This window comes from Macrotis lagotis, chromosome 1 (genome assembly GCF_037893015.1).
Source record: "Macrotis lagotis isolate mMagLag1 chromosome 1, bilby.v1.9.chrom.fasta, whole genome shotgun sequence".
NCBI classification, from domain to species: Eukaryota; Metazoa; Chordata; class Mammalia; order Peramelemorphia; family Peramelidae; genus Macrotis; species Macrotis lagotis.
This window is the reverse complement of record NC_133658.1, coordinates 797,416,929-797,443,804: the sequence shown is the minus strand read 5'-3', so window position 1 is coordinate 797,443,804 and position 26,876 is coordinate 797,416,929. Positions and strand designations below refer to the sequence as shown.

The window sequence follows — 26,876 nt, the reverse complement described above, 5'->3', positions numbered from 1 at the left end:
TTTTATGGTTTTCAAGGCTGTTTCCTTAAACTATCTCCTTAATGGTAGATAGTAAACATTTTACAAATGGGGGACATTGACGTTTCTAAGGTGAAGGATTTTTGCCTGTGTGATCTCATATCAGTACTAGTAGCATTCAAGTTTTGCTTCATTGGAGTCTTGTATTTTGGAGCTGCCAAAGCTTAGGCTACTTGTATGAGTATACTCAAAAAGTTTGTGTAAACATCAAGCACATGAATCACTTCTTCCATTTATTCAAAGTAAGATTATCATTTGGGATATGGAATCAGATTTTTCATTAAAGTTGAGCCAATTTTGGTAGACTTACAGATAATTCCTTTTTAAGTATATGTGACTCTAATATGAAATAGCAGTTCTTTTATTCACTTCACTGACATGACATTCCAAATTTGGATATCAAAAACATGGAATTTTCCAGAGACCTTCCTTGATTCTAGGCTCTTCTTCCATCTTCAGATAAAAATCTGATTCCTTTGACCTTTCAGGCAATATGCAAAACCTCCCTCCATATTATCCCTACTCTGGTATTCCCTGTGATCTGACCAGTATAAAATGATGCTTTTGAAATTCTAGGAGCTGCTTCCAGCTGAGCTGCAGGTTCCTTTCTCCCTGAGGTTGCCTTCCTTGTCTCTCCCTTTTGATACTATTAAATTGATAGCTGAGCATCAAGGAAACCCTCCTTTCTCCCTCAACTTAGCCCAACTGGGAATTTTGATGGGAAAAGGAAGGTTAAGTGTAAATAAAAGAATGAACAAAGCAACAAATGAACACTGTACTTGGGTCAAGCCAGTATCTCCCATCTTACTGCCACCATGACCCTGGTCTCACCTTTGACCTTCTCTGAGGCTGGATTAGTGGTTTTATATTACTACATTGCCTTGTATATGCATTTGATTTATACTTATCACAAGACTCTTTTTTGTAGGGATGAAAAATCAGAGATAAGCTTAGATTATTGGTACTAGTCTGAATTTGATTACGTCTTTACCATAACTAATTGTCCAGTTACAGTACATGCTTTTTTTGGGCACAGGGGTAACCCAAACCATGATCCTTGACCAACCAAGGCTTTTGTGAATGCCTCCACACACAGCAAAACAAGGACATAAAGGGGATAACCCAAGAAGCGAAATGATGCTTCCAGTATTTCCATTGGGAGGAATGTCCTATCAAGATTATTCCCTTTATGATACATTTGAACCATATGTCTCTGCTTCCAGTGGACTCTATCCTCCCTTCTCTATTCTTTTTTGAGGGTTGATAGACCTTTTAGAGTCAGTTCAGCACCTTTACTTACAGAGATATTCAACATAATCTAGACCTACTTCCCAGGCACTATTAAAGGCCCCAAACCAGCCCTTTGGGTGATTGTCTTCCCTCTCTATCTTCTCATCAGTATTCACTTACATTAGAAGCTTCATGCAGCTGAGATCAGATGTTAATAGAGATTTTTCTCACTCCTAGCATCCCCCTCAGAGGTCTGCACACACTGCTTCACACATGTGGCCAAGTTGAACATAATTTTATTCTTTTCAAGTTTCAAAAGGTTAGTTATGTTTTTATTTCTCACCAAGTTCTGGCTCCCAAGTGGAGGTATAATAATTCTTCATCCAATCCCAGACTTAAAGGATCAATATCCACTGCGTCCAGTTAAGCTCTCGCATCATTCTAGTTCTCTCTGGTTTCATGGTGAAAAATCAGCATGTTTCTTAAAACCCCAAATTTGTAGGCTTATGATATGTTTTAATTTTTATTTAGTTTTAAGGTTTTTTGCAAGGCAATGGGGTTAAGTGGCTTGCCCAAGGTCACACAGCTAGGTAATTATTTATTAAGTGTCTGAGGCTGGATTTGAACTCAGGTATTCCTGACTCCAGGGCCGGCGCTCTATCCACTGAGCCATCTAGCCACCCCGGCTTATGATATGTTAATGTTAAGCACTGAAATGTTTTTCTTTGTACAGAAAAAAACAGAAGGCATTCAGAAGGGAGCACAAATTAGACTGGTCATACCACTGAATTAAAATTTGTATACATGTGCATATATACAATAGGCTATATATGTTTAATACATATATGTATATCATATATATACTTTTTTCAAATAAACTGTCTAATAGATTAAGATTTTATATGCAGTCCCCCTTTTTCTGACCTTTGTATATGGACATTTTCATATTTGTTGATCATTTTCTAGTTCATGACAAAGTAATTTAAATATTAAACAAATATATAGTTTTCATCCACAGTGGCAGTTGGCATTTTATACTATTTAGCACTTAAAGATTTATCAAATCCTTTGCATACATTGTCATTTCATTCTCAAAGCAGGTACATAGTGCACTTGTTCTTGTCTCCATTTTAGAGATGAGGAAACTGAGGTGTAGAAGAATGGTATGACCAAATATTTTTGACACCTAGCAGCAGCTAGCACCTTCTCTCTGAGATTATCTTCCACTTGCATTCTCTGTACCTAGTATGAGTATTATTGTTTGCAAATTGTCTCCCCAATAGAATGTTTGTGGTGTTGTTTCCTGCAGATTCTTTGGAGAAAGTCAGGGTTAAGTGACTTGCCCAGGGCTGCATTCAAATGCAGCCTCATTCACTTGACACTTATTAGCTGTGTGACCTTGGGCAAGTCACTTAAATCTGACTGCCTCGCACCCAGGACCATTTCCAGTCATCCTGATTCATATCTGGCCATTGAACCAGATGGCTGTGGAGGGGAAAGTGAGGCTGGTGACTTAGCACAGCAACCCCTCATTCAAATCCAATTCATTGTTACATTAATCAGCAGTAGCATGTTCTAATAGAGCAGCAGGTTTGTAATCTCAAAAATTCAATTCATATCTTCTAACATTTCCTAGCTGTAAGATTATGTATATATTTAACCTTTCTGACCCCATTATACTTATCCTTTTTTTTTTAGGCTTTTTTTAGGTTTGGTTTTTTTTTTTGCAAGGCAAATGGGCTTAAGTGGCTTGCCCAAGGCCACACAGCTAGGTAATTATTAAGTTTCTGAGACTGGATTTGAACCCAGGTACTCCTGACTCCAGGGCTTTACCCACTGCTCCACCTAGCCGCCCCCCATTATACTTATCTTATGGAGTTGTTATGAGACTCAAAGCGTATAATGTATGCAAAGTATTTCATAAAGGTTAAAGCATTACATAAATGTTAGCTATTTTTATTTGCTCCAACTCCCTCATACTGATGGGGAAATGAAGCCCAAAAGAAGAGTGATTTGCTCAAGATCACCCACAGCTACTGAGGGCCAGGCCCAGAGCTTCTGACTAACATGGTCTAGTTCTCTTTCTGTGTCCCACCACTTCTTCCCTTTCTCTCTACATCCATCTCTCCTTCAGGCTACTAAGCATTGTTCATTTTTGCTCTTTCCTTACCTTCTATCATTCTCAGTATGTCTCCTTTTCTTTTCATCTTGGTTTGTCAAGTAACACTTTTACATTTTGACCTGGATCATTAGAGAGCATGCTAAGCAAATACTGAGATAGACAGAGTTATGTTCCAAGCACTATCCAGTTCTCCCTTATATTGTGCATAAGCACAATGATTGAGGTCAGTGAAAAGGCCATTCTAGTTAGCAGCTAATGGCTGATAACCTTTTGGAGAGCAATTTCATTCTAGTAGTACACTTGAATAACAGATTGTAGTGTTTTGAGCAATGAGTGAACAATAAGAAAGTGAAGGCAATAAATATAGATAGCATTTTCTAGTTGTTAAGCTATGAAAAGGAGAAAAGAAATAAAATAATAATTTTAAAAGGATAGCATGGTCAAGGACAGGTGGGTTTTTGTTTTTAAAGAATAAGGGAATGGGCAGTTGGGTGGTGCAGTGGATAGAGCACTGGCCTTGGAGTCAGGAGTACCTTGGTTCAAATCCGACCTCAGACACTTAATAATTACCTAGCCGTGTGGCCTTGGGCAAGCCACTTAACCCCATTGCCTTGAAAAATCTGAAAAAAAAAATAAGGGAGACCCGGAACTCTTAGTAGGTAACAAGTAAGTCAATAACCAAAGAAAAATGATGATCATAGGATTTAGAACTCTAAAGGATCTAGAATATCACTGAGTATAATTTATTAATTTTAGAGATGAGAAAACTGAACCTAGATAGTAAATAACAGCCAGAATTTGAACTTGAGCCTTCTAGCTCCAGATTCTTGTTGTTTATTCTATATTGTGTTTTCTGTCTTGGATCTTGCATTTTATATTGATCTTTGTTATTTTTTTAATATCAAAACTACATTACTAATTTGAAAGTAGAATGTGGTCTGACTTTCATGGTTTTTCCCCCTATTGGCCCCATATATCTCTGTACTGTCATTTTTTTCTTCTTATCTCTATAGCTAGCTAAAATTACTATTCCATCTACCTTCTCCTTACCCTTGCAGATAGTATTCCCCATTCTTGGAATGTATCACCCATTCTCCTCTAACCTCTTAAGATCTCTAGCTTCCTTTCAGAACTCACTTTGAATGTTATCTTCTATGTGAGATATTTCCTGATTTGTATTCTATTTTATATTCTTTATATATATATATATATATATTTTGCTTGTTTTTTCCTTTCCATAAAAGAAAAGCTGTTTGTGAGTAGGGATTGTTTCATTCTTTATAGTCTTATCACTAGCACCAAGCACAGTGTCTGGTACATAGTGGATTCTTCATGCTTGATTGATCTAAATTTTGTATCTTTATCAAAGTAGACAGGTGGCTAGGTCTTTAATGTGTTATTAAATTGACTTGATGTATATGTGTCAGTTCCCCTGTCTAGACTGAACTCCATGTGGGCAGGGACAAATTTCTCTTAGAATACCTATTCACTCAAATTGAAAATAATAAATACTTGAGTATTTGTTGTTGAATTGAATTGACTAAAGCCAGGAAATACTTGAAACATGTATTACATAAATGTCTTTGTTAACTCATCATAGGATTTCCTTAAATGAATAGTTTTGTTTTTTCTATAGAGTGGATGTTTAATAGAAGAGTCAGATTTAATTCAGCAAACATTTATTTAACCCCTTTTGTGTGCAGTGGCCTATTTTTAGTGCTGTGGGATAAAAAAGACACTGGTAACTTAGATCCATATCTCAAGAAGCTTAGAAACCATGAGAGTGGAGCGAGGGAGCCCAGTTACAGGGTGGAGCAACAAACATACAAATAAGTCTGAAACAAAGGAAAGTAAGAAGGTGGAGGTCTAGGTAGAGTAGTAAAAGACATTTTAGGAGGTCAAGATCACTCTCATTTTTAGGCAGGAAGCATCAGAGGAGGACCTCAGGAACTAAAGCTTAAAGGCAGGGCTTTCTATTTTGGGGGAAGTGGATCCAGTTCAAGTCAGTGTGGTGGTAGAAGACCATCTCAGCCTTCACCCAATGTAATTGATATTCAGCTATCCCTGTGCCCATATTAATCCACATCTTATTTCTCTCATCAGTAAATAGCTTTTTTCTAACTCTTAGAGTACTTGGAAAATGGGTTTGTCTTCAACATTTTGTGATCAAAACAGATTATTATCATGACCTTTTTGTAAGGGTTGGGAATAATAGATGGTTTTATGACATAGAAATCAATCAAAAGTCCCTAGTCTAAAGGGTTGGCAATAGCATATTATGTATTGTGGGCTTTCTCCCTCTAATTTGTTGGATGGGCAAGGGCAGATGAGTAAGGCAGGGAGAGAGTGGTGAGAGAGATTAATTTTTCAAAAAAATTTGAGGGATTCTCTCAGTAAGGGTGAAGGGGAGATATACAGGTACAAATTTAAGTAATATCAAAATCAAAATTAAAAGTAAAATTATTTTTAAAAGACAAAAATAAAAGGTTTGAATTTTAACTGTCACCTGTAAAGAGTTTGAGAAAGGAAGAACAGAAATAGGGATTAGATTATGGCAAATATCTGTTTAAAAGAAACTGCATTTAAAACTTAGAATCCATAGAAGGGAAAGATAAACATAGAAATAAGTTTGAAACAAAGGAGAGTAAAATTAGTTGTAAGGTAGAGGTCATGGATCACTTTCATCTTTGGCCATGGAACTGGAGGAGCTAGACTTTGAAGAAAGGACTTAAATAGTTGGAAAAATTTCTTGGAGGGGTGAACCCCATTCTAGGAACAGGGCAAAAATTAAGTAAAGGGTTATTTCTCTAGATAGATAGATAGATAGATAGATAGATAGATAGATAGATAGATTTTCAAAAGGCTCTAAATATCCTTTGAGAAGACAATACCATAGTTCACTTCCATGATTAAGAATACTTGATTGTAAATTTACTATAAAAGAAAGGAAGGCTGATTACAGAGGAGAGCTCTTCTGTACACAAACTGTATTTTGGAAAAGAATTGGAACTGAATATAAAAATTAAATAAAATTCTACAAATAAAGAAAATATAATTCTAAATAAATCTAGTATTATAATATTTAGATCCCGAAGTATTTGTAAGTATCTTCTTGTCTAGACCTTTCTATTTATAGAAAAAGAAAGGGAGATTCAGAGGTTTCCCTAAATATAGGCAGATAGCAGGTGTCATAAATACGATTCTAGACTTCCTATTTTTGATAGCTGGTGGGAGATAAAGTGAAACTACATAAAAACAAGGAATAGGAATAACTAACTAGTAGACTGGAAGAGCTATGAAGGTGGAATCAAAAGACAGGTTCTGACCCTGAATCTTCTATTTACTGGCTATGTGTCCAGCAGAAAGTTATTTAATGACTTGGGACCTCAGATGATTCATCTATAAAATGAAGGACTTGAACTAGAGAATAACTAAGGACTCTTCTATTTCTAATATTCTTCACTTCTGAAAAAAAGATAAAATGGGAACAACAGAATTAGTTGGATTTTTTGAAAGATGGAGGAGTGAATAAAAAAACTAGAGATAATCATTTGAACCTATGTTTCCTTCCTCTAAGTTCAACTATGAGAAATTGAGCCCTCTTATTTTAAAGATGTCCACTTGGGACAGCTAGGTGGCGCAGTGGATAAAGCACAGGCTCTGGAGTCAGGAGTACCTGGGTTCAAATCCGGTCTCAGACACTTAATAATTACCTAACTGTGTGGCCTTGGACAATCTACTTAACCCCATTGCCTTTCAAAAACATACGTGTGTGTGTGTGTGTGTGTGTGTGTGTGTACATATACATATATGTATTATATGTCCACTCTTGGAGACTAAGTGGTACAGTGGCTAGAGCACCAGCCCTGGAATCAGGAGGACCTGAGTTCAAATCCAGCCTCAGACACTTATTACCTGTGTGATCTTAGGCAAGTCACTTAACCCCATTGCCTTGCAAAAACATATAACCAAACAAGCAAAAAAAGATGAGCACTCTTAAGTTCTAGAGAGGTTAAATGGTTTGTTAAAGGTTACACAGTTTTGTCATAGATTCTGAGTTTGGATCACTCAGACCCCAGATTCAGTGATCTTTCCAACCACCCCATTCCTTTTTGTCCAGCCTGAATTATTCCTTTCCCCCACCCCTCTGCATCTAATTGAGAAATGGAATATGGGGTGAAAATGAGAGGAGACATGGAAGAAGACAGAAAGGGACAGAGACAGTAACAGGGAGAGAGATGAAAAACTGAAATACTGTCATTCATCTTATCTTGCTTCCTATTGGCATTGTGGGCTTCTACAAAGGAATAGGGTCCAATGGTTGTTGATCTCTTAACAGCTTCAGTAGAGTGTCTGTTGGTTGCTGGCAGCTCTCATCTCCTTCCACTTGCCAGAGGAAAGAAGACAGGTGCTCTTCTTTAAGGAAAAACAAAAGTATTGACTACAATAGCATGGTATAATGCAGTGGAAAGAGCACTGCAGCAGAGTTGGGAGTCTTGAGCTTGACTTCTAACTTTGTCCCTAAAGAGCTGAAAGACCTTGACCAAATCACTGCACCCATGGGTCCCAGTTCCCTTATCTATAAATGAGAAGATTTGACTAGGGTGATTTCCCAAGGTCCTTTCCATCTCTAAAGATCAAGGAATACAGGTAGTCTGTACATGCTAGCTATTTGTTAAGGTTATTGGTTGTATTTAAGTTGTTCACCATGCCAAAGCAAAGAATCTAATGTGGCTTCACAGCTCTGACTTGTAGGCACTGTGCCCAGAGAGAGCTCATTTTGAAGTTGACTGCTGAAATGCTTATTATTTCACATTCTCTTTTGCAGTGTGTGGACCAGTTGACAAAGATCCAAACTGAGTTACAAGAGACAGTGAAAGATTTAGCTAAAGGCAAAAAGAAGTACTTTGAGACAGAACAGATGGCTCATGCAGTCCGAGAAAAAGCTGACATTGAAGCCAAGTATGTGTTTCCAAAAATCTTGTGCAAATTCATGTCGTTGTTTAAGGTTTTGTTGCCTGCTTTCATTTTGAAATAGAGGTTCAATAGTTTTCTTTTGTTGTACCCTTTCCTTTTTGGATTGATAATTCTTCAAGAGGGCAATATGCAAGAGATACTAAGGCACCTTTTTATTTGAAATAGATTATTGAAAAGATTGAGATGAAAAGTGACAGTATATAGAGAGGACTGAATTTGTAATCTGGAAAACTCAAATTCAAGTCCTGGCACTGACATGTGCTGCCTACCTTATAATGGTCACAAATCATTTGGTCTCTAAAGTTACTAAAAAGTTCCTGGTCTATATCAATCCAGGGAATTTCCATACTAGGTATTCCCCATAGTTATTAAATTTGAATTTTCCCCCTTTTCCTGGCCCCCTAAATTATTATGTTTGCAGCAAAATCATATATAGTCATGCTTTGACATTCACAGGTTTCACATTCATGGTTTTGGTTATTTATAGGTTGACCATTGATAATTAAAATGAAAATTTTTTGGAAATTTGTTTGTAGAGGACACATTTAGTAGGCACAAATGCATACTGTATATTATTAATATTTTATCATTTGCTACCATAAGTATACCTACATAAATTATTATAAACAGTTAAATTTTGTTAAGTTTTATTGCACTAAAGAACTATGGGTTTTGGGAATGCCTCCTCTTTGTTTCTCTACCATTTAGATTTAGTCACATGATCCTTGACTATTGTGCTTTTCAGTGGAAAAGCATAACTCTGAAATATTTCCTGCAGCTTCACCAGGGGCTGCAAAGACTATATATATATATATATATATATATATATATATATATATATATATATTGTGTGAGATACTAATCTCTTTCACATAGAAACTACAACCATTTTTATGGGTGTAGGGTGTTGCTTTACTTGTTTTTTGTGTTAAATTAATGTGATCAAAATTATTAAAAATAAAGGTTTGGGGTGAGACCTAGAGTTATTTGTGGTTTTTCACATTTGTGGGATCCTGTGCCACTAACCCCACAAATGTCTAAGGGACAATTGTATTTAACTATTGAATCTTGAGGAACTACTCATAGCCAACTGAAATTTCATATCATGACATGTGAAGACAATTTTAAATGCATTATATTGAAAGAGAAATAATACTCTATAGAGATTTAATAGATATTAGTACACAATACTATATGTATGTATAAATATATATGAATAAAATACATATATAATGTATGTATCTATACACACTTATGGGGAAAGGGAGATTGATAGAGTGTTTTTCAGTTGTACTTAATGTACAACTATACATAAACTCAACTTGTTTCTTTGCTGGTTCACTTTTGTCCTGGTTTAGGCCCTTATTGCCTCATGCCTGGACTGTAGCAAGCTGCACAACACCAAGTATTATATGAGATCAAAGGGAAAAAGTGATTTCCAAAATGGATCAAGGAATGTCTCATGAAGGGGGCAGAATTTAAGTTGAATTTTAAAGGATAGGGAAATTTTAAAAAGCCTCAAAGGTAGAGGAGGAAGGACATTGCTAGTCATGTAGAATTTCTGAAACAAAGAACTCAGTAATGACTATGTCGCAAATTATTGCCTAGAAAGATCCTAGAAGATTTAATGTGACAAAAATGTGCAGCAGTGATAAAACTCAAACTAATGTCATCATCACTATTATTTTTATATAATAATAAATGGAGCCAGACTTGAGCATTCTAAGCCTACAGATAAGGAAACCATTGTTGGTCCTTCAAAGTAGAATGAGCAAGTCATTAGAAAAATAGAGATTGGGGCGGCTAGGTGGCGTAGAGGATAAAGCACCAGCCTTGGAGTCAGGAGTACCTGGGTTCAAATCTGGTCTCAGACACTTAATAATTACCTAGCTGTGTGGCCTTGGGCAAGCCACTTAACCCCATTTGCCTTGCAGAAACCTAAAAAAAGAAAAATAGAGATTGAGCTTAAAGAAATAAGCCAAATAAGAAAAGCAAAACATTTTCCAAAGTGATGTACTAGGTAATTTATGAATTGAAAGTCACCTTCTCTGTTTGATCTGCTATTCAGTTTGCTGCTGATGCCTTTTCTTTAGACTTGCAGGGGAAGGCAGAAAGACAGAGAATCAGTAATAAAAAAAAACAAACAGGAAAAAAACAAAAGGGAACTGAAATTCTTGCAGCCAAGAGATTCTAGAAATTCTCAAATGACCCACCAACTCTGTTCACCAAACTTTTGTTTTAAGGCATCTCATGTACATACACTTGAATAGTTTTCTTTTACAAATTTTCCTTTAGGCTTAAGTCATTTTTCTGGAATTTTTTAAATATTAAATCCTCACTGTGTTTTGAACTAGCAGAATAAAATAAATACGTATATGGAGGAAGTCAAGAGTTTGTACATAGATTTGCATTTATTATATATTCTTACCAATCGACCGCATAGAGTTGTTGTGAGGCAAGCATTTTTTTAAACATACCCTATGTCCTATGGAAAGATGAGTTGTTCTTTATTGGGAGCATTCTTCCTTAATAAGTGAGACCAAAGACCTGGCAAAGAGAAATTTTAGATTAAATGTATATCTACGTATATGTTTTAGAATATATATTTCAACATACTTACTGCAAACATATTTAATTACTGCCTGTTGCTTAAAAGAGAATCTATTTTTAGAATATTGATATGAAAGGAAAATAATTTGTTTTTTCTTTGAGCTCTTTTTTCCACATTTTAACAAATGCACAAAAATACTAATCTTTTTTATTGATTTTTTTCTGTAGGTCCAAACTTAGTCTTTTTCAGTCAAGAATCAGTTTACAAAAGGCAAGTGTAAAGGTAAGCTTCTGCAAATTTTTGTTACCAAATAGAAAGTCCTATAGAGATATAAGAAATTTGGTGATTAGACCTTTTGTCCATCAGCAAGACCCAGACTCAGTAAGTGCTTCATCTCCAGTGCTTTGGGATATAGAGGACTCCTGAACCTGACTCTTAGCTCTTTTGGGGCAATGATATACTTCCCCAAGAATATGATTCAAGTCCAAAGTAGGCTCAAAAGAACCTGAACTTTCCTAGGGTTTCTGATGAAAACTGTTTGCAGTAAAGTTCATCTCACTCCTACCTGTTCATAAATCTATTGGTTTTTGCCTATGCCTTTAGACCTAGAGAAAACCGAAGAAATCCTAAGACCAGCTATTTCATTTTACAGATAAGGCAACTGAGGCCCAGAGTGGTTTCATTTCTAGTAAGTCTCTGAAAGGAATCTGACCCAAGTCTTCTTGATTCCAGGTTTAATATTCTATATTTGGCTTTCATCTAGAGCAATTGCCCAGGGATACAGGAAGAAGAGTTTGTCTTTTCAGACTTAAAACCAGGGATATAAGGTTAGATGTTACCTACCTGACCCATTCCACAGTGATTTCTCTCTTAAGAGAACTATAGGAATTAATAAATCTAATTTTTAGCAGAATTACTAAACTAGGGGAAACTAGTAACTGTGACACTACAAATATTGTAGCAAGGTATTTGATTCTCCTGGAATTTTCATTGAAAAATGGAAAACTTGGGGCAGCTAGGTGGCGTAGTGGATAGAGCACCGGCCCTGGAGTCAGGAGTACCTGGGTTCAAATCCGGCCTCAGATACTTAATAATTACCTGGCCATGTGGCCTTGGGCAAACCACTTAACCCTGTTTGCCTTGCAAAAACCTAAAAAAAAAAAAGTAGAAAACTGAGGAGCTAGATAACTAGATATGGGGAAGTTAGGATCAATCAGTCTAAAGAAAGGCAATCATTCACTAATGGTTTGTTTTCAGCTTGACAGAAGATCTCCAGTTGGCTACCTCAGGGAACTCTGCTTAGTCCTGTGCTGTTTAACATTTTTTAATCAATGACTTTAATAAAGGATGATCAGGATAGAATGTGATAGCTAACACACTAAGTGACCAAATCAGAATCTAAAAGAATCTTGACAGGCAAGAGTCTTGGACTGAAAATAAAGAAAATAAATTTATTAGGGATAAAAATAGTGTTTTACACATGGGTTCAAAAACATCAACTTTATAAATACAAGAATGAAATAGGTGGGGCTATCAATAGTTCATTTGTTTGGGTTTTTTTTGTTTTGGGGTTTGGTTTTTTTTGAAAGATTTTATTTATTTTGAGTTTTACAATTTTTCCCCTAATCTTGCTTCCCACCCCCACCCCCCCACAGAAGGCAGTCTGTTAGTCTTTACCCAACAGTTCATTTGAGAGAAGACCTGAGGATTTCAGTGAACTTCAAATTCAGTTACCACTAACAGTATGATATAGCAACCAAAAAAAGCTAATATGATCTTCAGCTGTCTTAAGAAGCTATGCCACTCTGAGAACAAGAAGGAGATGCTTAGGAAATAAGAAAGAAACAGTCTCACTCTCCTTTACCCTGGAAAGATCACATGGTGATTGTTGGGTCAGTTCTGGACACCACTACATTGATGGTCCTGTGCTCCTAAACATTTTTTCATCAATGATTTTAATAAAGAAATGATAGTTTGATCAGCAAATAACATCAGGTAGAAGGGACAGCTAACACCAAGTGACCAATCCTGTATAGGACGTTGGCATATAAGAGGACATCTAGAGCACTCAGGATGAGGAAGGCCATTGCTCTCTTTGCTTCCAGAAGGCAGAACAAGGAGCAGTGGGTAGAAGGAACAAACAGAAAAGCTTAAAAGTTATGTAAAGAGAAACTTACTAAGCATTAATGACATCCAAGTGGCATGGGAAGTTTGAGGGAGATTTCTTCAGTGGATGTTGACTTGATGGGTAAGTTGTAGAGGATTTCTTTCTCAAGTATGACTGGAATGGGTGGTCACTAAGACCCCTTCTAACTCCAAAATTCTGTGATTCCTATTAAAGACTTGGAACAGGAAGTGATCTCAGAGATCATCTAATCTAAACTCAACTATAACATTTCTACCAAGTGATCATCTAGTTTCTGCTTGAAGACCTCCAGTGATGGGAAGACAAGGCAGTCTATTCTATTTGTGAATAACTCTGCAAAACCCTTGCTTCTTCCCATCCTTGATCCTAGTTAAAACCAAAAAGAAAAAGTATCTTTTCCCCAAAAGATCCTTCCCTTGAAATATTTGAAGACAGCAGTCATGCCTCCCTAATCTTTTCTTTCACAGACTAAAAACTCCTAGTTCTTTTAAAATATCTTTAAGTAGCATGGTCTCTAATGTCTCTCCAGTACACCCCTGTTGTAGTTGCTCTTCCACAGATGCCTTCCAGTTTGTCAGTTTCCTTCCTCAGTTGTGATGCCCAGAACTGAACACTTTGTCATGGATGTGGCCTGACCTCATCTGATCTCATAGTATTTTATGCTTTTCATAAGCACTTAATATTCTAATTTAGATTAAATTTTGCACACATTTTATCTCCATTGAACTTTATATATAAGCTCCTAGAAGTTGGTGATTATAATTTTCTTATATCTTTGTTACCCAGCACAGGCCCCAGAAGAACATATTCTTTAACATAATTGTTTTCAGATTGGAAGATACTACTATGTTAGGAGCATTGTTAATTTGTTCATTTGATTTCTCTTTCCCAATACATGTTTAATTGAGTACAGCTATAGCTCAATTATAAATTGCTATTTGTGTATATGTGTGTGTGTGTGTGTATACATATATATATATAGATAAAAAATAAGTTAATCTCTGTGTCTTTATTTTTCCACTTGAAAAGAGCATATATGTGAATATCCTTTGGAAATCTTTGGATTTCATAATGTGCTGCTACTCTTATTCTATTGGAATTGATGGACAGTACTTGATAATTGCTTGTAGATATATAACAAAATGACTTCTGTAAGCCTTCATAGTTTAGACATACAGAAAGTAGTAGGATGAAGGAAGAAAGAATGAAATGGATCATTGTTATTCAGCTCACTTCTTTTTCTTGGTGAGGCCAAGGCTCCTGATAGAGATAAGTGAATAAGCATAATATTATGCCATTATAGGTACTCCACGGTTTGAACCAACTTATATTTTTGTTTTTGTTTGTATTTTAGTTAAAAGCCCGGCGATCAGAGTATAATTCCAAGGCTACCCATGCCAGGAATGACTATCTCCTCACATTAGCTGCTGCTAATGCACACCAGGACCGTTACTATCAAACTGATTTAGTGAACATTATGAAGGTAATGTTTCTGTCATGTCTACACTAACATTGTATATTGGATGGTTTGATTGATGAGAAGTTTCCTGTTCTTTCTGTTTTTCAGTGAAACTATATGTAATTAAAAGTAGTAGATATGGATAGTTAATCCCCTGCTGAGTCAATGTTGATCTTCAACTCTCAAATCCTGTGATTCTAAAGTAAATTCCTTTGGATTTGGGATCATGGATTTTAGAGGTTCAGGTTGCAGAGAACTAGACCTGGTGTGGAAAGTGTTAGGGTAAATGAAAGAAGTGATGTTTTTGTGGCCATCTATCAAAAAAGGAGCTGTGGATGGGATATTAAAGTGCTTTGAAGACTACATAAACTATAAAAATGTTAGGTATTATCATTATTTTTTATTGTGTACTGCAATGTAACCTCTATGACGGATTGTTATTTTTTATCTTTGATATTCCCATTGCCTAACATAAAGCCTTCTGTGTAGGCACTCACTACAAGTCCTGTGTTTTAAGAAGTTAATAGTAACCTTGTTATTGCTTATTTGTTGTTACTAAATATTTTTTGTTTTTTTGTGAATACTAAATATTATTATTAATAGTAACTCACTACAGGATTGTTATCTTAAACCTTTGAGGCAAACATAATGACAGGCAAAAATCTGTTTTAAAAATTATTGTTTGGAATGGTTTTTTTAAGAATTGAAAGATTTGGGTTTACATAAGTTATTTCAGAATTTGAATTTCTTTGTCCAGTCAATATTAAAAAATAGGCTTATGCCTATGATAAAAATTGAAGTTTTTTAAAGGAAAGATGTATAGTTTGAAATGCAAAGGAGAAACATAAATAAAAACAAACTTCCTGCCCATAAATTATAGAATTTTAGAATTGAGGGAGGGTAGCTTGAATCTCTCATTCTTCTCTTGGTTGTTAAGTAATGTTTCTAGATTTTTAAGAAAAATACTAGAAGCTTTCTTAACAGACTTTTTATGTATCTTCAGCAAATATTTATGAGTTGAACAGCTTATACATGCATATAGCATTGCTTTTGGTCCCTCTCTCTGAGAAATTGTACTAACTTCCCACTTAAAACTATTTCTTGCTGTGCCCTTGTAGTCAGATGAATGATTGCATTAGAAGTCTACAGAAGGCACACCAATGACTGGTCTGAAAACAAGGCAGTTTCATCATGAAATATGGGTAGTTAGTGGTTTCAGCTAGAGAGAATCCAGAAGAGTATAAAATGCCTTTCCACATAAAAGGACTAGGCTCTTCATAGAAAGAGGTCTGTTGGGTGTCAGGGTAACGAAAGATGAATGTTTGCCAAAACCCAATGACTGGACAAATGTTTGTTGTCTCTTATGGAAACGAAAGTGATTTGGACTGATAAATAACCAGGAAAAAAAGCATAAAAGTCACAGAATCATTCAAAATAAGACTGCTCTAAATTAGTGCATATTGAATGAACATTGGTTTTTGTCAGATGAGGTGTAAAGTTGTTCCTACATCCTGATTTTTTATGCAATATTTGCATTTTTCATACTTCATATTCTTCCTCATTTCCCCATAGCTTTGTATAATGCTTTGTGTAACAGCTTTGTTCAGTTCAGTAGCTATATTAAGTGTGCAAGCCTCTTTTTTGAACTAACACCATGTGTTGACTTTCAGACCAGTATCTGGCTTAAACAGTCTCACTCTTTCCAGACTATGTATTAAAATTTCAACTTGGATTCTCCCCACCATCTTTAATTTTACATTGAAAATTGAAACCCTTCTCTTTTTTCCACAGTCCCTTTACCATATCTACATTGTTGTTGACTCCACCTATATCCCTCTTCATCTGTTTCAACCAATATGGTATCAAGTCCTGCTCCTGGCTCTTTTCAGTTTTCATTGTTTTTGTAATCAAGAATGCTTTCACAATTTAATTACATCCTTTTCTACCTACTTGAATACTTTTATTAGGGCCTTAACTACAAATACATAGTAGATCAGTGGATAGTAAGTTGAGCTTGGAGTCAGAAAGATCTGAATTTCCCTGGCTCAAAACTTAATAGCTATATAATCTTTGGTTAAGTCAATTAATCTCTCAATCTCAGTTTCTTTTCTGTAAGATGGTGATAATATCAGTACCTACTTCACAGGTTATAAGGTTCAAATGAGATAATGATAAAATGCTTTGTAAACTTTAAAGCACTAAATTTAAAACTAAATAAATGCTAACTACATTGTTGTTATTATTATTATTAAATATTGATTAAATTGACATTTTGATAAGAATAAGTAATATTCTATATTTCCAAGTTAGATATTCAAGCTCTCCAAGTAGATTGCAAACCACTTGAGGCAGTGTAGTATAGTAGAAAGAAAGCTAGCCTTGGAGTAAGAAGACCTGGTGTTGTCCCATTTCTGGTTACTGGCTGTGTGACCCTAGGGAAGTTAGTCAATCTCTCAGTGCTCCGGCAACTATTTTTTGTAGCACAAGTGCTGACTTGCACTTTAGAGGGACTTTTCACACCCCAGAATTCACTATTTCAATGAAATCTCAGGTCCAGTTCCTATCTTGCCCTCAGTGATGGAAAAATAAAAGCACTGGATTTGGAATCAGGCTCATCCAAGCTGCTAACTCCTTATCATTGGACATGGCCCTCTATTTCCAAATCTGCCTCTATGCCATCTCTGAAATAAGGAGATCAGACCATGTAATATTTAAGGGCCTTTCTAGCTCTAAGTCACAGAATCACATATTTCTCATTCTAGCCTATCATTTCCATTCTAGGGTAAGTTATTCTACTTTTTTTGGAGAACTGTTAGAATCTCAAACCATTGATGGTTGTCTTTTGATCTCGAAAGACCAAAATGAATCACTATATTAAAGTCAAGTTGTGACTGTGACTGATAAGACTAATAAGAACTTGGAATGCTCTATCACCTATCAGGTACAAATAGGCCATGTGAATATTTGAGGTGGATTCTCCAAATTTGTGGATCTCATTTATTCTTTTGAGTTACTACAATCCTGCTTTGCTCATAAAACAGCACCCTATCTCTCTGATGAGAGCACACTTTGCAGTCCTGTGCTGGTGTCTCTCATGTTGCACAATCAATTTCAAAGTTTCTACAAGAAATCCTGAAGAGTGTCCTTGTATCATTTTTTTGACCACTATGTGAGCACGTGCCCTGTGTGAATTCTCCATAAAATAGTTTCTTTTGGCAAGTAAACATTTGGCATTCAAACAACCTAGCCAACCCGTCAGAGTTGCAGTCTCTGTGAGTAAATTTTGAATGCTTGATTTGATACCTTAGTTTGAGAAAGACCTCAGTTTTCATGATAGCTCTTCCTTTTTCTCTTTCATTAAGAGGACTTGATCCAAACCATACAAAGACCTAGATAACTGTCATGCCTAGACAATGTTGGCCTTTAACTTAAAGGACCGGATTAATTGTTTTAAACATTCTATGCATCTTTATGCCCTTACCCTAGAGGAAATCATTCAAATTTTAGGTTTTGGCTCATATCTGGAGTCTGCTTAAAAGGACTGTACAAAAAAGAATTCAATGTATATTGTAAATAAGGTTTAGGACAATTATTTTAATTTCTCTACACAAAAGAAATACTGAAAATAGAAGAGATCCATAAGCATACATTGACAGTTCAACTTTTACAAGGAGCAGGAATTATAAACTCTGTCAAGAGATTAATAATTAAAACCTCCTAACATGAAACATATAAGATCATTGAATTGGCATTTCACCTTGGACTCAGCTTTGCACTATATTCTTCCAAGTCCACATCTAATGGTAAACCACTCTAGGGGTTGGACTCTCCACTCCCTGATTGTTTTCCTCCAGGAAGGGCTGCAGAAGCTGTAGGTGGCATCTCCTGAAGTGTAAGTCACACTCTCAAAAGGATTCAGGAGATCCCAACCTCTCAAACCGACAAAAGTTGCTTCTAAGATTTTTCTAAAGTATAGAGAGGATCATCTGCTGAATGAATTTTCAGGCTTTTCCTAGAATTTCCAGATCAAATAAAACCTCCTTTGGCATTTCAGGCTCTTCACAACCTAGCACCTTCCTGCTTTTCCAGTCTTATACTCTTTCTCTTTACACATTCTATGATCCTTGCACAGGAAACTCCATCTCCCATCTCTGTGCCGTAGTCATGACTACCTTTGAGACTCAACTCAAAGCTCAAATTCTGTAAAACTAACTTTCAAATATCTAGTCTGTACAGAACTTTTAGGTGATTTCTATATTGTCTCTCCACCCCCACCCCCACTAGAATGTAAGCCTCTTGAGGATAGGGACTATTTTTGCTTTACTTTGTATCCCTATCACATAGCATAGTGCCTACCACATAGTAAGGACTTCATAAATGTTGGTTGACTAATTGACTGATTAGGCATTAGCTTCCTAGAGGTAACTTAAGACTCATTCACTATAGGGGTGGCTAGATGGCGTAGTGGATAAAGCACCGGCCTTGGAGTCAGGAGTACCTGGGTTCAAATCTGGTCTCAGACACTTAATAATTACCTAGCTGTGTGGCCTTGGGCAAGCCACTTAACCCCATTTGCCTTGCAAAACCCTAAAAAAAAAAATTCATAAAGACTCATTCACTATTAAATCATGAAGGTGAGGCAACTGATGAGAGCATAGAACATCACTTGAAAATTTAACTTTTAGTATTTTGGAAAATGAGGAACAGTTTCTTAATCAGAGAGATTGAAATCTGCTATTTTTCAGGAGTGCTTTATGGGGATCTATGATTTAAATAAGATTTGGACTTGCAAGATCTTTATCTTCCATGAGATGATTCTCTTTATGTAGAATAATAAGGAATTCCTAAAAATAAATACTTCACTCCCCTCAGTGATCTATAATTGTTGTTATGGGTCCTCCTTCTCCTAACAAAGTCCCTCCCTCCACATCTCAGCAGAAAATCACCTACAGCTGCCTTTAACAGCCATCCATCTCTACATTTAGCCAAACTGTTCCTTGGATGACAGATTCAGCCCATCAATTCCCCCATCTCATGGTCAAGGGTCAAAGACTAACCATTACCTTCATAAACTGAGAATCACCTTTGACTCAAAGTGAAGAAAAGGAGGGAGTACCTTAGTTAAAGTCAAAAATACATATTTTATATTTAAATAACAATTCACTGAAGTTGAAATAAAGGAAGTTTTCTGAATTATTATTAGCATTCCCATGACCACAGAGGTACTTTGTACACAAAGGATCATAATAAGTGTTTTTAGAATTAAATTGAATGACTTGATTGAATAGCATATGAACTCTCCAGACAGTGGAAGTCATTCACTGCCAGGAGGGGAGAAGTTGAAATAGGTCACGTAGGGTCAACAATCTGTAAATTCAAGTATTTTTTCAAAGAATCTCTAGGACAGCTAGGTGACACAGTGGATAGAGCACTGGCCCTGGAGTCAGGAGGACCCTGAGTTCAAATGTGACCTCAGACACTTAACAATTACCTAGCTGTGTGGGCAATTCACTTAACCCCATTGCCTTGCAAAAATAAAACAAAACAAAAAGAATCTCTAAGAAGCAAATGAGAAAGGATATATATGTTTGCTTGATTGTTTTTGGATATCAAATTCCAGTGAAATAAAAACATAAATATATTTGCATTGTGACTCACATATTCTTAAAATCTATAGAAGTGCTCTTCAGTTTTGAAGAATTTGATTCAGCAGATTCCCTTCCCCCCAAAAAACCATGTTTGTCAGCTTGAGAAAAAAATAATAAACTGCATCAACTTGCTTATCTGGAAATAATGGATAGCACCTGGCTACTTTTTGCTTTTTTTCTTGACTTCGAAATTCAGTGTGTTCTCACACTGAATAATAATAGGTAACATTTATATACTTTCTGCTATGTGCCAAATACTGCGCTAAGTAAGTGCTTTACTAATGTTATCTCATTTGATCTACATAAAAATCCCAGGAGTAGGTATTATTATTATTATTACCCCCCATTTTATAGTTGATGAAACTGAAACAAATAGAAGTGCCACAATTTATTTATTTTAGTTTTTTCAAGACCAATGGGGTTAAGTGACTTGCCCACAATTATTAAATGTCTGAGGGCAGATTTGAACTCAGGTCCTCCTGACTCCAGGGCCAGTGCTCTATCCACTGCACCATCTAGCTGCCCCTAGAGGTACTATAATTTGCCTAAGGTGACCCAGTTAGTATGTGTCTGAGATTGGATTTGAATTCAAGATGTCACAACATCATCCTTTGGGCCATTTAGCTCCTTCATTTCCTTAATTTCTAATGTGGTATAAATATTAGTTTTCCTTAATAAATAACATTCTCAAGTTGTGTTTTCTACATAAATCAAATTAATAAATATTGAGAACACACACATTCACACATTAAGGCCCTACAGATCTTTCCCTTTGAACCTTTCTCCCTTAGATTACCGCCTTTTGATTCACTTAACATGTATTCAGTAGGTTAGACTTGTATTCTGCTGTACTCTTTTAGAGGGTGTGCTTATGTTTGTTAAATTCAGTATGGTGACCCTGCAATGTAAACATTCCCTTTATGATTGTATATCATATCAGAACTACTATGATGTTCTACTCTGCTATAATTTCACATGCCAAGATTATTTTACAAAATTAACTTCTACAGTGTAAAATCCTACAGAAAGTTTTATGATTTGTTTGTTTCTATGTCATAAGTGCTATCTTCTTTGACTGTAGATAACCTATTTGCTATCTTCTTGAAGTATCTTTTCAAACAACTCGTATTATTTTATAACCATAGTAAATTCAATAAAAAGTATAAACCAATTTCTAATTTTATGCCTTATTAGCAATAGTAAGCCAACTTAAAATTTTAATACTTCATTCATTCAACAAATAGGTATCAGTCCCTAGCTATGTTCTGAGCCTCTTGTTCAGTCCTATGTGCTCTGTAAAATAGAATGACTTGATCCTGCCTATGTAGAGCTTAAAATTTGGTTCTGCTTATTAGCTAGCTATGTGAATGAGCAAATTATTTCATTTCTGTGCCACTGGCCTTTTCTTGTAAAAATGACATTAATATATGACTTGTATAGTGAGGTTGTTATAAAGAAAGTACTTTATAAACTGCAAAGTACCACATAAATGTTAACTTGTACTGTTAATTAAGTGGGGAGGTACTCAGATAATTTTAGTGCCTAGAAGAAAGCATAGGAACAGTAAGAAAAATTGATTACAAAGGGAGTCCAAAGAAGAGATAATATCTCTATAGGGAGAAATTTGGGAAGGTCTTATGAAGGAAATTATGTTTGAGCTATATTTTAAAGAATGAATTAGAATTCAAAAGACAGAGTTAAAGAAAAGGGGTATTAAATGTAGAAGAAATAGTAAGGAGGGAGGGAGAAATATGTGGAACTCAAAATCCTACCAAAAAATAAGAATGTTAGGGCAGCTAGGTGGCTCAGAGCACCAGCCTTGGAGTCAGGAGGACCTGAGTTCAAATGTGGTCTTACCTAGCTGTGTGACCTTGGGCAAGTCACTTAACCCCACTCACTGCCTTGCAAAAACCAAAGGAAAAAAGGATGTAAAAAAAGAAAAAAACCAAGAATGATTTATAGCTATCTTTGCATGTAGTTGTAATAATAAAGTTATTTTATTTTTTATTTCAAATTTTAAAATTAATTATTTTTAAAAAAAGAAAGAATATGAGCCAGGATCTAGAGGTAAGAAATTTCAAGGTAGGAATAAACAACAAGATCTATTTGGGCTATGGTTTTTAGGATATGTGCAAAATTGTCTTCATTTTGGAGAATTTATTGAGAATTGACTTTTGTTGGCAGTGTTTCTAGATGCTTGAATGTGCTTACCTTCAGCTCCAATCTCATTGTGTTGGCAGATTCCATGGTATTGGTTTTAGAATCTTAAAAGGAAGCAGCATGTCAACAAAGTGAAAGCTTAACATTCTTTACCATTTGTGTTTCAGCAAATTTTTGTCTCTTTAGCCAATTGGTCATCTATCAAGTGCCTTCCCTCTTTTGTCTTTTCTTTTCAAATTGTTTAGACAAGAGGAAATAAAATGATTTAGCCAGGCTCTCTGATAGCTATTGATTAAAGTTCCCATGCTGATGTAGCACTGTTAAATTATAAGGTGGACTTAGATCATATTTCCTAAATGTCATACTAGTCTGTAATTGAAAATAATCACTGGTTGCAGGTAAGAATTTATTTCCTTTAAAGAAACTTAAATTTACTTTCAGTTTAGATGGTGTTGAGGGACTTATATGTCTTTTCTGTATCCTTTGACTTTGTGTACCCAATGTATTATCCAGTAGTATCTTAAATCAAATTCAGCAATGTGGACTATTTGGAATGATAATCTTTCCATACAAAAACATCCTCAATGTACTATAGTTTACTAAAAATACACTTCCTAACTTGGCTTTATAGGTTTCATTTTTGCATTTTGCTTTTTTCTTTTTAGTGAGTTTTAGTCTTTTATCTTAAACAGTTGAGTATTTATTGAATACAATATACTTTTGTTTGTTTTTTTTTGTTTTGTTTTGTTTTTTTGCAAGGCAAATGGGGTTAAGTGGCTTGCCCAAGGCCACACAGCTAGGTAATTATTAAATGTCTGAGACCAGATTTGAACCCAGGTACTCCTGACTCCAGGGGTGGTACTTTATCCACTATGCCACCTAGCTGCCCCTATATACTTTTAACATAATGAAAAGAGTACTGTACTTTGAATCAGAAGTTTTATGTTCAAATCTTATCTGTTATTTTAATTTTATAAAATTATTATATATTTATTTTTAGCAAACTTTTTTAAATTTTGAGTTTCTGGTTCTCTCCCTCTTTCTAACTTTTCCCCCTTTCCCCCACTGAGAAGAGAGACAATATGATCTCATTGATATTTGTGAAATCATGCAAAGCATAATTCCGTATTGGTCATTTAGCCAAAAAAAAGGCAAGAAAAATAAAGTGAAAAATTATAATTGTTTCCCTGAGTTCATCAGTTCTTATTCTGAAGGTAGATAGCATTTTTAGTCATAAGTCCTTTGGAATTGCCTTGAATTATATTGATCAGAGTAGTTAAGTTTTTAACAAATGATCATCATTATAACATTGCTGTTATTGTATATAATAATCTTCCAGTTCTTTTTACTTCACTTTGTATCAGTTAGTATAGGTCAAGCTATGTTTTTCTGAAAATACTCTTGTTATTTCTTAAAGCAAAGTAATACTTGTTCACAATCATATGCCTCAACTTGTTCAACCAATTTCCAGATGGATAGGCATCCTCTCAATTTCCAATTTATTTTTTGCTACCACAAAAAGAACTGCTATACATATCTTTGTACGTATAGGTCCTTTTCCTTTTTATTAGATCTCCTCGGGATATAGACCTAGCTAATAGTATTTCTAAGTAAAAATGTAGACAGTTTTATGGGTCTTAAAGCATAGTTCTAAATTGTCCTGCCCAAAGGGTTGAATCTGTTCACTACTGATTCAATAGTTTACCTAATTTCTCTCATCCCCTCTAGCTTCTGATATCTGTGATATGGCATCTCAAAACTGTTTAAATGTTCCTTTCTCTAATCAATAGTAATTAGAGCATTTTTATATGACTATAGAGAGCTTTGATTTTTTTTTCTTCTGAAAACTACTTCTCCATGACCATTTATCAATTGAAGGATGGCTCTTATTTTTATATATTAGGCTCAATTCTAACTGTGAATATGTTTGAGAAATGAAACCTTTGTCAGAGAAACTTGTGAAAATGCTTGATATTATTTCATTGTGGTACTTTTTATCAAAATGTTTCCCTGATGATCTCTTTAATTGGGCCGCTTTTTGTTTTTGCTTTATCTAAGATCATGATTGCGATCCCTACCTTTTTTTACTTCATCTGACACATAATGGATTCTGCTTGATTCCTCTGAACTCTGTGTGTGTGTGTGTGTGTGTGTGTGTGTGTGTGTGTGTGTGTGTGTGTGTGTGTCTGCCTGCCTGCCTGTCTGTCTGTCTGTTTCAAATATGTCTCTTTTAAACAACATATTGTTGGATTCTGGTTTCTAATCCATTCTGTGTATAACTCATCCCATGTACATTCACAGTTATGATAACTATTTATCTCTGTCCCATTTTCTTCGGTTTCTTCTTTCTTTTTATATCAACCCTATTCAAATGTCTTTTTGTGACCAGGTTTTGGGCCTCTTACCATCTCTGGTCTGAGAGCTCCCAAAGCTGCTGCTGCTGCTGTTACTATTGTTGCTGCACTGTAAGGCCCAGAACTTTACTGCTGATTTCCTAAGTTTTGTTAGGCCGGAAAAATCTCTCCCCCCACCCTTTAATTGACTCTACTACCTCAAAATTTGATTTCAGATGTTATTTTTAATTGTTCAGAAGGGCCTGTTGGGAGAGTTTGACAGGGTGGCTGCCTCTAATGTACTATCTTGACTCAGCCCCCCTTACTCCACCTCTTTGTTTTTTTCTATATAGTCATGACTATATCATTTAAGCTTTTGGGACCTCAGTGCTTTGAGGGTACTAGGTTATCCTTGACAGACAGAACATTGAACACATTAATGATACTTTTCATTATTCTGTCAGTACTCATGTGGGTTCAATCATCAAGTGAAAATGATAACAGGAAGTACAAGGGACCATCAGATTTGGTGATGTCCTAGGGTTCCTAATTTTGTGTTTTATGTTGTGAGTTAAATGGTGTTGGGGTTTAGTTCTCTAAGGTCCCACTTCTTTGGAGTGCTGTACAGCCAAAATGGCTTCATTTTTTGTACTCTGAGACAGGTAACAGATAGTCAGAACCCAATCTTCCTATTGATCAGCCACCTTACAATGTACCTTTACTATTTTATATTTTAGATAATCCCAGAGTAAGCAGGGCTAAGTGATCTCTAAATTGGATAAGCCAGACCATCCTGCAGTAGTCTGTTTCTTTATCTGTAAAATAAAAAGGTTGATAAGCTAAATTTTCTTTAAACTCCTGTCTGATTAAATCCTGTGCCTTTGATCTAAAAGGGGAACTATCCTCTTCTCTCTGGTCACTCCTTGAGAGAGGAGAAATAAGAGGAGACTTAGAACCATTCTCAGATCTGAGATGAGATAGCCTAATCTGAAGCTAAAATACATCAGTAATTGTGTCCCTTCCCCCTGCCCCCAACCCTCAAGAAATGTGATCTGTTCAACCCACATAGTTCCTTGGTTCCTTCTCTTTGCCTGCAGAGAAAAGAAGATCAGCCCTCTGGGAAAATAAGACTAGGATATATCCCTCATGGTTTTCAAATGAGCTAATCTGTAGGACTAGGCAAGAACTCAGAGAGACAATTAAAGTAGGATCCCCAGACATAATAGGATGGAAATTTCTAGAGCCCTTTATCCCTATCCCATTCTCCCTTTTCGATTTACACTTACTAATCTAATTAGAGCATAGGAATTTTGGCCCTGGTAAATTTAGATCCTTCTTAGAATAGTTTCTTACTAACTCTTCACTTATCATAGGCTTCAATTCCTTCCTACCCATATTTATTTTAACCTTCCTAATAATTATCTTGGTATAAGATGAATATCTGTTGGATTGGAGTATTCATATATGATGGAAGGAAATTCTTTTGCTTTCATTTTCTTTATCAAGAAAGCTGTCTTTAAACTTCAGTGATAAACTTTAGTTTAGTGATAAAGATAACAATATGTGAAATGACTTGGTCCTTAAGTAGAAGAACATGTACACACAAAAAAAACTTACCATAAGATTAGATTTCAGAGGGACAAGGTGGGGGGGGGTCTCATTCAGTTTGTAGTATCAGGGAAGACTTCATGGGGTAGGTGACATTTGAGCTGGGTTTTAGGGGAAAAGCAGCATTCCAGAGATGGGGATGTGCACAATTGAATGAACACTGGGAGGTGAATAAAGGTAAGACTTTGAAGATGAATAAAATAAGAATGGAAAAGTATATAAAAGTAATTATCTAGAGGGTCTTGAATTCCAGTCTAAGGAACTTGTATTTTACCCTTTAAGTAATAAGAAGGCACCAATATTTTTGAACTTCCAAGTGGCATATTATACTTATACATGCCAAATAGTCTGCCATCCTTTCCATGACTGTCTTCTTCTTCAGAGATGGAGAAACAGCATATTTTTGTCAGTTTAAGCTTATTCTAGATATAAGACTTCCTGACATTCTTAGAGTTGAAATCATCATTTTAAACCCAGTTTTCTGTCTTGTAATCATCTGTGACCATTCAGCCTACATTTCCTGTATTTCAAACTTGCTTTGAAAGCAGAATTTTATAAATGACCAGGAAACACCTGGGCATACTGTGGTTGTGAAACAGATGAGATGGGCACAAAATGTTTTAA

The 26,876-nt window shown here is 35.6% G+C and overlaps 1 protein-coding gene across 2 annotated transcripts in view; it reads left to right on the top strand.

Annotated features, from left to right (window-relative positions):
* FCHSD2 (FCH and double SH3 domains 2) overlaps nt 1-26,876 on the top strand; it is a 335,963-nt gene that overhangs the window by 176,212 nt on the left and 132,875 nt on the right. For both annotated transcript variants that reach the window (XM_074216801.1, XM_074216802.1), the window contains 3 exons: nt 8,199-8,332; nt 11,126-11,180; nt 14,399-14,527. In XM_074216801.1, the coding sequence (XP_074072902.1) occupies nt 8,199-8,332; nt 11,126-11,180; nt 14,399-14,527 (318 nt within the window). The remainder of the gene's footprint in view (nt 1-8,198; nt 8,333-11,125; nt 11,181-14,398; nt 14,528-26,876) is intronic.